This window comes from Suricata suricatta, chromosome 13 (genome assembly GCF_006229205.1).
Source record: "Suricata suricatta isolate VVHF042 chromosome 13, meerkat_22Aug2017_6uvM2_HiC, whole genome shotgun sequence".
NCBI lineage: Eukaryota > Metazoa > Chordata > Mammalia > Carnivora > Herpestidae > Suricata > Suricata suricatta.
The window spans coordinates 4,015,293-4,030,867 of NC_043712.1; the positions used below are offsets into that span (position 1 = coordinate 4,015,293).

The window sequence follows — 15,575 nt, forward strand, 5'->3', positions numbered from 1 at the left end:
TTCTCTTTTCCAGTAGCTAAATTAAGTCTAGTGAAGTAAAGTGACGTGTCCTGAGCAGTGTGTCCAGAACGAAGCAAAGGCTGCAGGCCCAGAGCCCATTTAAAGAATTTGCCTCCTTACCGCCCCCCGCGTATCATCACAGTTTCGTGTGTGCAGAGTGAAATGAACCGCTCTATCCAGGTCTCTTCGGCGAGCCTCTGCCCGCATGCACCCAGGAGCCCATTCTTGGGATTGACACTTGTCTGTGCCTCACTGAGGACAGCAGCCTGGTGGCTCTGAGTGCCGGGGCCCACCTGGGGTGTGCGCCACACACGTTTATGAAAAGCCACCTTGTGCTCCCAGTTTACCCGAGTAGACTAGCCAGTTACGTGGTTTTTATTATTAGCAAGAGTTCCCAGAACTAATTTGTCTTACAGGAATCCCTCAGTGTCTTATTATAAAAGATGACACGGCTTTAAAAAACCATGTCTAGAAAGCACGTAAGGCCAGTAGTGCAAAAATAAAGAAGAAAGTGAAAATCCCCTAAGTCCTACTACTTCGGAATACACTGTTACCATCTAGGAGACCGCCTTTCTGATGTCGCTCCATTGACAGTGTGACCTGTGTCTTAGTCAACAAAATGATGTTATAAATGTCTTCCCATTGTCTTAGCCAAGTTGGTTACTGTTGGGCATTCTGATTGTTCCCAGTTCTTCCTCGTGTAATGCTGTGCCAAACACCTTGTCCGCGTTTCCTTTCCTGTTTGTCTCCTCCTCCTACAAATACGTTCCTTGAAGCAAAACGTCAGTAGCTGTGTTTGCGGGGATTTGACGTGTCGTCAGGCGGGGGGCGGGGGAGGGGATATACAGGGTATGGACAGTTTCGCGGCCCCTGTCCTGCTTTCACCACATGTCTCCCCCCTCTGCTCTGGCTCTCCCACAGCTGCAGTACCACGCAGGTCTGGCGTCCGGCCTTTTGAACCAACAGTCACTGAAACGTTCTGCCAACCAGATGGGAGTGTCTGCCAAGCGCAGACCGAAGGCGCAGCCCACGACGCTCGTGCTCCCGCCTCAGTGAGTAAGGGGCGGGCAGGTTCTCTGGTCCCGGGCCGACTCCACTTGGCGCCGGGTCTCGGCTAACGAAACTGTTCCTTCTTTTGAAAGTGGAATCTGCTGAGATTAGAAGCCAAGCGTGCAGGCAACATGTTTTGTATCGATCTGAAGCGAAGCCGTTACGACGCAGTTCATAAATGACGTATTTTGTGGGTGTTTTTCCCCCCAGCTAGGATTGTAAGAGGCCTTATAGCCGTTTCTTTAGTTCCCTGTCACGGTCCCAAAGTCGGCAGAGCTGTGAGTGCGGCTGTCCTTTAACTGACGGGCGGCTGAGGAGCAAGGTTTGATAAAGCCGAGGACCATCTAGAAATCGGGGCAGGGAGGGGGGCGGATCAGAGTCGTGCTGGGCCCGCTTGCTTTTTAAACTAGTGAAATTCGAGCCCTTCTTTTTCCCAGTCGGAGAGATAGGAGATACTCTGATACTCTAAAGTTCAGAACACGTTCAGCTTGGCGACTGCTTTCACACAGGTGTCCCCAGCTCAGGCCATGTGGCCAGCCTCCCCCCCACCCCCACCCCCGGATCCCTTGAGGGCTCCTCCCCGGGTGCCCGGTCTGTACACGTGCTGCCTCCCTCCCCAAGGTTAACACTGTTCCGCCCTCTTTGAACGATTAGTTTTACCTGTTCTTGAACTTGGTATAAATGGAATCGCATGACATGTAATCTTTTGTTATCAGCTCTGTTTCACTCAGCACAATATCTGTTAGATTCATCCTGATTGGTTGCTCTTTCGAATATGCCACAAGTGATTTGTCCATTTCCCGGTTGGGTTATTCTGTGCTAGAAGCCGTAGTAGATGAAGGCCAAGGCTCACTCACCGTGGAGTCACAAAGGCAAACACACCCGGGGAGCCTGGGTAGCTCTTGGGATGAGCGTCTGACTCTTGATTTCAGCTCAGGTCATGATCTCACAGTTCATGGGATTGAGCCCCACATCAGGCTCTCTGTTGAGCCTGGAATCTGCTTATGATTCTCTCTCCCTCTGCCCCTCTCCACCACTTGTGTGCACGCTCTCAGAAGGAGGAAGGAAGCAAGGAAGGAAGAAAATGCCAACACACCAGTCTTTGCTGATAGCTTTTCTGTGAGCAAATGGCCTGGCTTGGTCTCTAGGCACATTCCCCGGCCTGTCCTGCCCTCCTGCTGTACCCTCTCTTGTGGTTACATCCTCAGTGGCAAACTCCAGTTGACACCTTGACCCGTGTGGGGGTTACAGTTATGGGCACAAAGCTCTGTGTATAACTTTTGATTTTCCCAAAGCTTAGGTCCTAATAGCCTGATACTGACTGGAAGCCATAAACACTCGATTAACACTGATTTTGTATATTAAATGTATTATGTAGTGTTACAATAAAATAAGCTAGAGAAAAGAGAATATTGTTAGGAAAATCGTAAGGAAGAGAAAACGGCTCATAGTACTGGATTGGAGAAAAAGCCCCGTGTAAGTGACTCGTGCACTTCCGTCCCGTATTGTTCAAGGATCAACTGTACTTTTTAAAATTTCCAGCCCAGAGCAATGTTTCCAGGTAAGACTTGATTGTTTGCCTCTATACAAGATCTCTTTCATCTTCTGTTTGATTAGCAAGTATTTATTATACCTGCTATCTGCCAGGCACTGTCCTAGGCTGTGGGGACATAGTCATGAGCAACACAGATGTGGTCCCATCTTCCTGATGCTTTTTGTTTACTGAGGGGAAAAGACCAAAAAAAAAAAAAAAGTCACCCCTAAACAAAGTAACATAATTTCTGGTTAACATTAGTGCTTAGAAAAGAAGACACAGGTGGTGAGGGGTGGGAGCCGGGGAGACTGCTTAGATCCGGTGGTCCAAGGAGGTGACCTTCGGTGGAGAACTGGGAGGTCAGGGGGTGCCTCTGGAGGTCTTCTCCTCACCGGTGGACACTCACACCACCCCGTCTAGGATTTTAGGGTTTTCTTCACAATTTATGTTTGCTTCCAAGATAACCAACCAGCCTCCAACAGGTTATTTTCTGCCTGCTGCATGCGCAGGTGCGTGCTTCTCAGAGACTTTCAGAGATGTCAGTGAGTTTTTTCCTTTGGCAGAAAGCTTCTAGAGGAATATTATCTGTTGTTTCTTGTATGTTGATCTGGTGATTCTGCAAATCTCCAACTTTCAGCCCTCCATAGCCTAATGGGCCTTGTAACTTGTCATTTTCCCTGCATGGATTGTCTACCGAGGCAAGATGTTTGGCGAGAAGTGAAAGACTTTCCAATGGTCCCCTAAGACTGGAGCCAAAAAGTGTTTGTTGCTAACTCCCTCGACAAAAGTCAGCTCTTAGTCCATCTGTTCGCCATTTGTTAATTTGCATTGGCTTGAAACCTGTTTACAGGTGACACGCTATTATGAGGACACTTAGAAACTATTTTAAGCACGAAGGCAATCAACAGACGCTGTTCTCATGCCAAAGAAAAAAAGGAGGTGTTCACAACTGTCATTATAAATTTATAATAAATCACTCAAAATACTTAGTTTCCAAGAGAAAAGTGGTTACTGTGTCCTAAGAATACAACATTGAAATGATTTCCTATACTTAGTAGCCTGTTTCCTGTGAAAATTGACTGCTGCCTTTTCACATCATTGAGCTTTTTGGGCTCATGTTGTCCTGGATCCCTCAGAGACCTGTCCAGGAGGCAGGATCAATAGCCAAAGGACAGTCAGTGCATTTTTATTGAGCGCCTACTATGTGCTACTTACTGTGTTAGAGTCACGGATAGATATACCAGTAAGACATAGCTGCTGGACTAACTGAATTATAAAATATTGTAAGATGAAAACATAGGCCACTAGTAATATGTACGTAAAACCCAAAGATAACAGAAAAGGAAGACATAATGATACTGCCACACTGAGAAAGTTATTGTTAAGGTTTAGATGGATATCATTCTTGACTTCTATGCATATGTTATTTTTAAAAACAAGAAACAGCCTTCAAAAAGGATTGTATTGTAATGTTCTGTATCACATCTCCACACTTACTGAGCGTAGCTGTTAGACTTTAGTGTGATTTATGGAACATAAAATTTGCATATCAATCAGCCGTGTTATAGTTGTATTCGGCAGAACAGTACTAATTATAACATTTTTTGTTATAAGCATGACATGACCATAAACTGACTTTGCCACTAGGGAAATCCCTTAGAAAACAACACCCGAATCTCTCAGGGTTGGCTGCATTAGCCATCTACCGCTGCATAACACATCACCCCGAAACGTGGTGGCCTAACAACAGTAAACGTAACCTCTCAGTGTTCTGCGGATCAGGAGTCTGAGGTGGCGTGGCCGGGTGAGCCTGGCCCAGTCTCTCCATCGCGATCACATGTAGCCAGGGATGCAGTCGCCTGGCGGTCGGACTGCGGTTTGAGGGCCTCGTCCACGGTAGCTCGCTCGCGCAGGCAGGTTGGTGCCGGCTGTCCACAAGAGACCTCAGTCGCCCTCCACAGGACATTCGGGTGCCCTCATGACTCGCAGGAGGCTTCTCCCCGAGCAAGCCATCTGAGAGGATGAGAGCCAGGAGGAGTCTGTCCTGTTTTTGCCCTGGCCTCAGACATAGCATCCATTCCGCCCCATTCTGTTGGTGAGAAATGAATTTCTAAGTCTGCCTGAGGTCCACGAGGAGGGGATGAGGCTCTGCCTTTGGAAGGAACGAGTGGAGAGGACTTTCGGATGTATTTTATAACACACCTCAGTTGCCAGTGAAGAGAATCATTGCACAAAGGGAGGAATGGTTGAGCCTGTAAGCCCCGCTCACTTATTTATTCAGCAAATATTTACTCAGGGCCTACAAGCGTTTGGTTCTGTGCTCTGTGCTGTGGATTTGGAGATGAAGAGGGTAGAATTCTGGCTTTCGGGAAGCTCTGAGTAGAAGCGGGAACACACATGTAGCAGGGAACCCTGGGGATGTGTGCCAAGTCCCGAAGACATGATCCCAGCGTGCTCTAGAAGGCCACGGGCAGGGTGCTGAGAGGGATCCACGCTCCGGGGGCCCGGCCAGACCTCAGTGAGCGTCCCCACTGCCGGGTGGGAAGGATGGAGGCGGTACTTCAGTAAGGGAGCGCGATGCTTTCTCGCACAGGCTCACGGGATTCTAATGAAAGACTTTATTTGTCAGCAGCGGAGGGCCAGTGCTGGGCTCCCTCCCCTTTTCCTCTGGAACTCTGTCAGTGCAGTGACAGATGGGTTTCTGCATTGGCTTGTGTCAGCATTTGGATGGCAGAAAGGCTACTACCCAAAACCCCTGGCTCAGCCGAAGTGCGCCGGGACCACAGGCCCCGCAGGACCGCAGGAAGTTTGTGCAGCCTGTTTGTTTCTGAGACGCAGTTGGCTTTGACAGTAGCGGTCTTTGAAGACTCCGAGTCGCCACTGAGTTCCCATAGGATTAGCGATTCATGGGATTAATGATTCATCTCTTCCTCCTCCTCCAAAGAAGCTGGTAAGACAAAGATGTCGTTGGTGATGAGAGATCTTTGATCACGTGTCAGCCGATGAAGCGACCTCCCTCCTGTGACTCCCGAGTGCTCGCGTCAAGTCTGTTGCAGAAAGGGCACTGTCGTTTCCAGAAGGAGCTGTGTCCCCAGTTCCTGGGCGAACACGATCAGGCTTTTGACCCCTGTAGGATCGAGACCAGCTGGAGGGTGGCTGGCTGGATCGCGGTACAAGGTGCGCGTGGGGATAGCTGGGTACTTAATGGACGTCAGAGGGCGCGTGTTCGCTTGCACTCCCTTAGCAGCCTCCGGGCCCTGACACCTTGTCCGGCGTGCTTCTGTGCCAGCCTGGGGCAGTGGTCTTCATCCACAGGGCCAGGCGGGATGGCCTGCCACCGCTGGCACCGGCCCGCGGCACAGGAGCACGTGCGTGTCCTTACTCTGCACACCGAGGCCTCATTTTGATTTGAGGGAAAAAGTTGTTTTACAGAATTGTTATTTTTAAAAATATTACCCCCCATCCCCTGGAAGTCGTGGGGACAGGCCATTTCTTTGGTGCCACATTATCCTTCACGAGAAGGTCCTGCCTGCTAAATGAAGGGCACCTTTGGGGCACCTGGGTGGCTCAGTGGGTAAGTGTCCGACTCTAGATTTCAGCTCAGGTCATGATCTCACAGTTCGTGAGCTCGAGCCTCACGGTGGGCCCCACGCTAGGCATGGGGACTCTCTCCCTCTCTCTGTCCCTTCCTGTTCTCAAAATAAGTAATAAATAAGCTTACACAAAATTAAGGGCACTCTTCCTTTCACCGCTGCCTCTGCTCTGGTCTCTCAGGACGCACCATCCGCCCTCCAGCGCCGCTGGGCCGTGTGTGCCCCCTTTCTCCTGGTTCATTCCCGGAAGCGTGCAGACCCGCTCGCCCAGCCCCGCCTCCTGGGGGAAGACCTGGCTTGGGGTCCCGCTTCCCCCAGCCTTGACAGCGCCACTCCTCGAGACTGGACCGCGCTTCTCTCCAGTTCCGCCACCAGGCCGCCGCTGTTCCAGTTTCTGTCCCCGCACCCTTGTCTTCCTTTTTCTAGAACTCCACGTAAGTGGAGTCATGCTGAACATAGTATTTTCTTTCCAGTTCTTTTGCTCAACATGATGTTTTGGGGATTCGTTTCTGCTGTATATGTCAGTGGTTCGTTCTGTTTTATCGCCGAGTGGTATTCCTTGATGTTCTGTGGAATCTTCCGGCACCATTTCCCCCACATTTTGCATCTGTTGCGTTATTATCTCATACTTCTCAGAGTGCCGGGAGTCTCCACGCTCCTGTTCGTGGACGACCTACCTCGGGTTTGAGTAACAAAAACAACGACACAAACCGCACGCGGGGACAGGTGTTGCTGGAAAGAACCGCCCCCGTTCCAGGAGGCAGCGGGTGCGGACTCGGCGCGTGCCGCGGGCCCCAGCGGTTGAACAGCACGTTGCCTTCGGTAGGGCCCCTGACTCGGCTGTGGGAGTTTAACTGACGGGGGCCCATTTCCTGCCACCGCCTTGCACACCAACTCCCAGGAAGATCATCGGCTTGAAATCACACGCGGTGCTTGTACAGATGATTGGATTCTTTCCGAGGTGTGTGGTAACCGCTGCCTCTGTTCTTGAAAGGCAGAGGCTCGTGTTGTCTTTTGCTTAATGCGAAACCAGCGGGAATCAGGGCGAGCAGAGCAGCGGCGTAGATCTGCCCTTGGCCGTAGTGAGGAACGGGGGCGGGAGCGTCCCCGTGGTCATCGGTGTTTCAACCAGGCAAGGCCCATGTTCGCCAGGGCGAAGTGTGCCAGACCCGGAGCCGCCGCCTCGGCTTCTGGCCATTACGTCATTACCGCTCCTGTCGCCGATTTTCAAGACCTTTTTTTAAACGTGTTTCTCCCCTCAGCCGCACAGCGACGAACCCCAGGTTTCTGTGTTCCCTCTGCCATTACACAAGCCTCGACGTGGACGGCCAAGTGGTGACTGCGGCCCGGCCTCCTAGCAGGAAGCCAGTTTCCTTCCTGACCGACTTGAGCTTCTGTTTGCCTCATGAGGATCCTGGTATTCTCGTTGAGGACAGAATTTGGTAATATGCTGACAAGTTTATATTAAATTCTTCAGCATAGACGGCGACGGGAGCCTTGAACAAGAATATTTTGCATCCCTTTTTTATTGGATTTTCGTTTGCCTCCGGGCAGACCGGCGGTGAATCCGCTGTGACGGGGGAGTGCACGGCTTCATTGCTGCGAGCTTCAGAAACGAAGAGCGTCGTGTCCTGGGCCCCTTTCTCCAGGGGTGCTCGTGCCACAGGCCGGCTCTTCCTGAGCCTGGGCTTGTGAGCCGGGCAGGTGCCCATACCTGGTGTCCCCAAACGGAAATAGAGAACTTGGCGGCTGTGAGTTTCCTGAGTTTTGGAAAAGTCATCAAAACTCGAGTAGGAACTCACTAAATCCTTCTTTCCCCTACTGGCAAGTATTAAGTAACAATATTCATTAAATACCACTGAGAGGCTGTGTAATAAAGAAATAATCCTAGGCCTCAGTGGCTGTAACTCTCCAGAAGAGCTGAAATTGAGAATATAATTAAAGATTAAAACATTGTTTGCATTCTAGAACATGGAGAAATCTTTGTCTCCATTGTGGGACCACATTAATAAGGAAGAGATCAGATTCCAATAACCAGCCCGCCACAGGCTCATATTTAGTCACATCAGCCGTGCGTCAGCTGTCTGGCTCAGGGCTGCTTTCACCTTTTCCGTACAAGGCCGGCACCGTGTCCCAGAAACGGAGAGAGAGACCGGCCCCTTCGCCCAAAACGTGTCCACCTCTCTTCGGGGTCCTGTGTTTGCATGGGAACGTGCCCATGACGGGAGTCCCCGGGGTGGATGGTCTTCACTTCTTTGATTCGTCATCTCCCCCTGTTTTGTTGACACAATTATTTTCAGTTTGTGCGTTTCAGCCACTTTTCTGTACGAAGGTGAAAAAGTTGGTAGAGACAGATGTGCCTGCCTCCTGTAAGGTTTTGTGATGGGGACCCTGGCGAGCAGAGAGAACACTAACGTGTCAGGCCATCTCGATGGTGACGAAAGACTCCCTCGGCGTCCGGAGCCCCGTGGGGCCAGCCTGCCCGCCCGGCCCCCGAGCGGGCGCAGGGAGAGCCCAGGGCCTCGCACGGCCTCCTTGTAAGAGTCTCACTGCACGGCACGATTTCATCTGCTCCCCCTGCTGTTTGTGGCCCATTCACAGTTGTTCGGGTTCCCTTTGCCACGAAATAGAGCCGGAAGCCTCCTGAGGCCCGAGGTGCAGCCTCACGTCCCCGCGCATCCAGCCCGCGCTCCTGCCTCGCGCTCTGTGCGCTCTGTGCTCTCCACGGTCTCTCACTTGGGGGCCCGGAGGAGACACGCCACGCTCAAAGTTCTTGCAACGTCCTTTCTCGTGTTTATGAGCTCGTGTGACTGGCAGGTAGAGAAGGGCAGTGTCTCTCTTGGCCTGTCGCCGGGGAAGGGAGAATGTGGTCCCCTGAGTGGGCGGAAGAGACCTTCAGCCGCCGCTGCTGTGATGCTGGACTCCAGGGCTCTTCCCGTGGCACTCGCGCCAACCGCCGTGTGTTTTGGTTGGACCAGAAACTCCTTGGGGACGAGGGCTCCCTGCGTCTCCTTTCCTGCCCAGCCTCGCCTCTGGTGGCTGGTTCTCCTCTGTGCGGCCCCCACCCACCCCGGCTGGCCGATACGGGTGAGACCATCTTTTGGCACGTTCACTGCTCATGGCTATCAGTAAATCGGAAATGTAGCGTCGGGTGTTTAAATGGCTGGGAACCAGCCGCCCCTTGGACCGCGGCGGCGGGGACCTGGAGGTGCGGGTCTGGCCGTGCTGAGTGAGGACGGGACGCAGAGGATTGGATGTGGAGGCCCCAGCAGCGAGCGGGGCCTGAGAGCCAGGCCGAGGCCCTGCAGCGTGTCCCCGCCGGGGGCGGGGCCGAGGCACAGAAAGTGGGATATTAGGAAGATTAACCAAGTAGCAGAATGCAGATAAATAAGGTGGTTCTTTGTAGCTGTTTAAAAGATAATTGGTTCATGTTACTTATCTTTTATCTCCTCTCTTTGGGCAGGAGAGAAATCTCTGGGAGAAATCAGCAAGGAATCCCTCATAAATATTAATGTAAAAATCTGTCTATGGAGAATAAATATAGGGACATTTTGTTTTAAATGCTCTGTGTCGTCGTGCTTCATTAGCATATATGTTGTCGAAGCTCCTTTCCTCCCCTTGAGAGAGCGTGTTTAGTTCTCCTCATAGCCGCCCGCTGAAATCCGTAGCGTGTCGAGGTTGTCATCCTTTCGATGGACACAACGACTGTGCCCTCCTGCTTCCACTGGAGGGTTTCCATCCTCCGGAGTGCTGGCCCGTGGCAGGAAGCCAGGAGGACGTCCGGGATCCTGTCTTATTAGCGGGAACCTCCGTCTGGACCTCGGCTTCGAGCTGTCTGGCCCCGTACTGCGTCTGTGTGCACGGACCCGTGCGTGCGTGTGTGTGCGTGCGGGTGGTATGCTTGTAACCATTGCCCGGGCACTTTCTACGGGCTAGGGGTTTGCTTGTTCAGGCTGGAACTCTAACGGTGCAGAAAGAAGTCCTGCTGTATGCAAACAGACGAGACACAAAACGAGTGCTGTCTAAAGCGTGTTGGGCTGGAGGAGCGCTGGGTCTTGAGTGAAGTGACATGACGGACTTGTGTTAAGACCCTCCATCGTCCCACTTCTCAAAAGTGTGTGTGTCCGGGTGGGGGTAGGAGAGTATGAGTAAAAACGAGCTGCTAACTGCTGAACCTGGGGGTGAGAACATACTACTGTTGATGAGCTCAGCACACTGATGTATCTACTTTTATCTGTATCTGAACACTTTCACAATAAAATGTTTTTAAACTAGGAGTCTGGAACTTAGACTGTTGTTGAAGAAATGGTTTTGGTGATCAGCACCGCAGGGGTGCTAGGGAAAGTGCAAGAGTGGATGGAATCCGAGGGGGTGAGGGGGGGTCCTGGAGGGAGAGCAGAGGAGGGGTGGGCGGAGGAGTCAGGAGGAGCCCTCCTGCCCCACCCTCCCCGTCCTGGTGGCACTGCAGCCCCTCACTGTCTGGTTCTGGTCCCGGCCTCACTCTGAGCTCTTGCGTCCTGTGTTTGTCCCAGACCTGTTGTGACGAAGACGGGAAGTTCAGCCACAGATACTGAACCACAGAGAAATCGCATAAAATAGAAAATAAAGAACTTGGCCGTTAAGCACCAAGTCAGATGTGGCAGTCTGCAGAATCAGTTTCAAAATTATATTTCGTTTTAGGGGCGCCTGGGTGGCTCAGTCGATTAAGCATCCGACTTCAGCTCAGGTCACGATCTCACAGTCCGTGAGTTTGAGCCCCGCGTTGAGCTCTGTGCAGAGTGTGGAGCCCCCTTGGAGTCCTGTGTCTCTCTCTTTCTCTGCCCCTCCCCTGCTCATACACCATCTCTCTCGCGGTCTCTCAAAAATAAATAAACATTAAAAAAAATTTTTAACTATATTTCGCTGTATCCGTGATTGTATTTTTCCTTTAAAGGGGACTTTATCCAGGAGAACAGCTGTCTAGTGTGGGTATGATGTCACTCTGGGCATTATGGCGAAGGAGGAGAAGGAATGGTGGTTGTATGGTACAGCTCCTCAGATGGAAGCGGATCTTTCTTTTTCTTCCTCTTTGGACTTTTTAAAATCTATTTTTGCATAACAAAGAGCCAAAGTTTCATGATTGTTCGTCACTATTTCACACTGTGCTTTTCCCATCTAACGCTGTTTGTAACTGAAACTTTTTTTTTTAACCCAGGTCTTTCAGTTCTTTCTTAATGGAAAGCAGTTTCAGTGGTCTTTTGATATTCGTCCTTTTCTTTCTGTCACTCTGCCCCTGAGGCTATTAGTAACCTGCAGATTTTGGCCCAGGAAATCCCTCTTTAGGGTCATGAGTGATCAAGAAGCAGGGGCCCAGTGTCTCCGCTCACCTGTGCGGAAAACGGTTCCCTGAGCTCTAAGGAGGACAGAGGCTTCAGTCCCCTGAAGCAGGACATGGCTCCAGTCTCTGAGGCCGAGGCTCCAAGGGCAGGTGGATCTGGACCTGGTGAGGCTAGTCCTTCGGATAGTCCTCATTCAGGGGTTTTAAATAAGAAAACGTGAAAAACCCTGTCCTCCGCTCGGATTACACTTCTAGCTTCCAGAGACAGGAGATGTGTCCTCTCCCCAAGCGTGTTAGCGTGTCATTGTCATTCTGTTCTGAAGCAGTCTCTCTGCCGAGATGAAGCTCCGAGCACAGGGCCTGCTGGTCCTTAGGGTGAGCTGTCAAGGTCACTTCTCACCCCGGGGACATTCTGCCCGCTGGGTCGTGCAGGCACACCTCGGGGACAGTGCAGGCTTGGTTCTAGACCACCGCCGGCAGGTGAATATTGTAACAAAGCGAATCAAAGAAAAATTCTGGTTCCTAGTTCATACAAAAATTGTGCTTATATTATACTGTCATTTAAAAAAATTTAAAAATGTTTATTTGTTTTTGAGAGAGAGAGAGTGGGAGCAGGGGAGTGGCAGAGAGAAGAGGGAGACACAGAATCTGAGACAGGCTTCAGCCTCTGAGCTGTCAGCACAGAGCCCGATGGGGGGCTCGAACTCATGAGCTGTGAGATCATGACCTGAGCCTCTCTCGGATGCTTAACCGACTGAGCCCCCAGGCACCCCCTACACTAACCTGTAGTTCTAGTAAGTGTGCAGTAGCATTACGTCTGAGAGCCGTGCGTATCCCTCAGTTAAAAAACACGTAATTGCTAAAGAATGCTAGTCATTATCTGAGTTTTCAGTGAGTTGTAATCACTGATAACAGATCAGCATAACAAATATAATATTAATGAAAAAGTCTCAAATATTGCAAGGGCTACCAAAATGTGATACGGAGACTTGAAGTGAGCACATGCCGTTGGAAAGGTGGTGCCGATACACTCGCTCGATGCCGGGTTCCCACGACCCTTCTGTGCGGAAAGAGAGCAGTAAAGCGCCGCGTGTCTGCCCCGCACTAGGTGGGCCCCGGGCAGGAGGGCCAGCCAGCCGGACGCGGGCACCCAGCCCTTGTCAGAGACGCGGGAGCCTGGCGAGCAGCGGCGCCCAGCCCTGGCTGCACCTCAGAGTCACGTGAGAGGCCCCACCATCGATGTTGGCAAACAGCTTCCAGGAAGATCCCTGTTTGCATCTGGGAGTCAGAACCACTGTGCGGGCGGGGTGCAGGGGCGCTCCAGGGATCAGGGGTCTGCCCCGGACACCTCTAGGACGAGGGAGTGACCGCCATGGGGAGACCTGGCTGACCTCCTGCTTGTGGCTTTAACGCCACACGTGGGAACCTGCTGGAACTTAAAACTCAGAAGAAGGTGGATCCTAATTTGGTTGCTCCCTCATCAGCTCCCAGATGCATCCAGGGTTGCCAGAACATTCCCCGGACCAGTTTTAGCTTGTGACCCTTGGGTCCACAGAAAAGCTAACCTGATCTTTTTCCTTTGGATAGATTTTTTATTTCATATTGTGGCTTGGTCCCTCTAGTTAAATTAGTATCTCTAACTAAGCATGTGGCACTGTCATTAAAGACGCTTTTAAATGTCTTTATGTAAATCACAACTATACAATTCCGTTCACTGCAGATCTGATGTGGTTATTTTGTCTTTACAGCTTTATTTTTTAAGAGCCTTCTCGCATCTAAAATATATAAAGTTTATCATCGCCTGACTTCCCATTATCAAGGTGATGACCATCTCACACCCCAGCAGTTTCCTCGAGCCCTCTGTGTCCTGCTCGTTCTGCACCTCCCTCCCCAGGTGACTCCTGGGCTGCTTTTTGTCATTATAGATCAGCTTACATTTTCTAGAAGTTTATAGAAATGGAATACTGCAGGGGCGCCTGGGTGGTTCAGTCGGTTAAACTTCCGACTTCGGCTCAGGTCACGATCTCACGTTCGTGGGTTTGAGCCCCACGTCAGGCTCTGTGCTGTCAGCACAGAACCCGGAGCCTGCTTCCGATTCTGTGTCTCCCCCTCTCTCTGACCCCTCCCTGCTCATACTCTGTGTCTCTCTCTCTCTCTCAAAAATAAATAAAGATTAAAAAAATTAAAAGAAATTGGAATCCAACAATAGATATTTTTAAAAATGTGACTTTTTTACTCAGCATTATTATTTTGAGATTCATCCGTATTGTATGTATCCACAGATCATTTCTTTCTACTGCTGTGTTTCCTTCCACTGAATGGACATGACCACACTTTGTGTATCCATTCAGCTGTTGCTGGATATTTCGGTTGTTTTTATGTTTTTACTGTTACAAATAGATATTCATGTACAAATCCTTGTATAGACATACACTTTCATTTCTGCTGGGTAAACACTTGAGAATACAATATCTAGGCCATGTGGTAGGTGTATGTTTAGGACTCTAAGAAATCGCCAAATTGTGTTTCAAGGTGATTCTAGTTCGGGTCGCTCCGAGTCCTCCCCAGCACTTGGCACGTCAGCCTTTCTAACATTCGACATTCTAAGAGGTGTGCAGTGGCATCGCATTGTGGTTTCCACACGCATTGCTGTAATGACTAAGGATGGTGAGCATCTTTTTACATGCTCAGTTACGCCTGTGTGACTCCTTCGGTCAAGCGCAGGAAACAAAGTCCAGGCCTACTGCCTGAGAAAGTACTTTTGAGGAAGTTACTTTGATTTTCTGGCAGCGGTTCTTGTCTTCCGGCCACCGGGGTCTAGACTCTTGCTATTCTTCATCTTTAATTGGTATTTATTTGCAGTCTGCTCTGCCTTTTATATTTATTTATTTATTTATTTATTTATTTATTTATTATTTAATGTTTATTTTTGAGAGAGAGAGTGCGCTCGAGTGGGAAAGGGGCAGAGAGAGAGGGAGACACAGAATCCGAAGCAGGCTCCAGGCTCTGAGCTGTCAGCACAGAGCCCGATGTGGGGCTTGCATCCATGAACCTTGAGATCATGACCTGAGCCGAAGTTGGATGCTTAACTGACTGGGCTCAACCAACGGAACCACCCAGGAGCCCCTTATTTATTTCTAAAGCTCAACAAATAAAACCTCTTGTCCATACTGCTAGGTTCTGGATGTTCAGAGATTAATAAACCTTCCTTTAAGGAACCTTGAGCGTCCTGGGGAGGCAAGACCAGGAAAGAGGCCATTAGGATCCAAAAGAAGGCTGTGAAGTTGACCCTAGAGAGATCCGAAAGGCTCCCTGGAGGATGTGGGCTTGGAAAGGTTGAAATTCCTCACAAATGGACTTAAATAGAACAGACTATGACAGGCCCACTACCCAGTATCTCCTAAAAGGAGATGAAAGGAAGGGATGGAAACAGAAGTGGGAACTGCTAAGTGAGACCTCCCCAGCCCCTGCGCTCTCCCGCCCGCTCTCCTGGAGCCCACCGCCCAGAGGGGTGAGCAGATGCCGGTCCCCCGCTCGCAAGGGGGCTTGCTGGGGCCCAGGCGGCTGCTTGTTCCACAGCGTCCTTTCCATGCCATCTTCTGTGGGGGCCGGGCATACCTGGCAGATGGGGATGCTGCTGTGAGCCTGGTCCCGAGATGCCCCTTCTCTAGCCCTGCTTCTTGGGCAGATACTGCTTCTCCCCTCCCTGTCTCATCTTCTTCCCTGGAAACCTTGTTTTTGTTTTTGTTTTTTTCCAAATGTTTATTTATTTTTGAGAGATAGAACCAAGTGGTGGGGAAAGAGAGAGAGAGAGAGGAGACACAGAATCTGAACAGGCTCCAGGCTCTGAGCTGTCAGCACAGAGCCCGATACCGGGCTCGAACTCAACAAACTGTGAGAGCATGACCTGAGTCGAAGTTGGACGCTCAACCGACAGAGCCCCCCAGGTGTCCCTGGAAACCTTGTTTTTAATTCTGTAGTAAAACAAACTACAGATCAGACCTGCAGAAGACCCAGTCTCTAATCGTGGTGGACACATGGAAATAGGACCCGACAGCCTTTTGGGATCCCCCCCTCCCCT

General features: G+C 50.7%; 1 protein-coding gene across 3 annotated transcripts in view; it reads left to right on the top strand.

Annotated features, from left to right (window-relative positions):
* The window catches only part of MED27 (mediator complex subunit 27), a 216,660-nt gene that overhangs the window by 57,265 nt on the left and 143,820 nt on the right, over positions 1 to 15,575 (top strand). For all 3 annotated transcript variants that reach the window (XM_029920006.1, XM_029920003.1, XM_029920004.1), the window contains exon 3: positions 922 to 1,052. In XM_029920006.1, the coding sequence (XP_029775866.1) occupies positions 922 to 1,052 (131 nt within the window). The remainder of the gene's footprint in view (positions 1 to 921; positions 1,053 to 15,575) is intronic.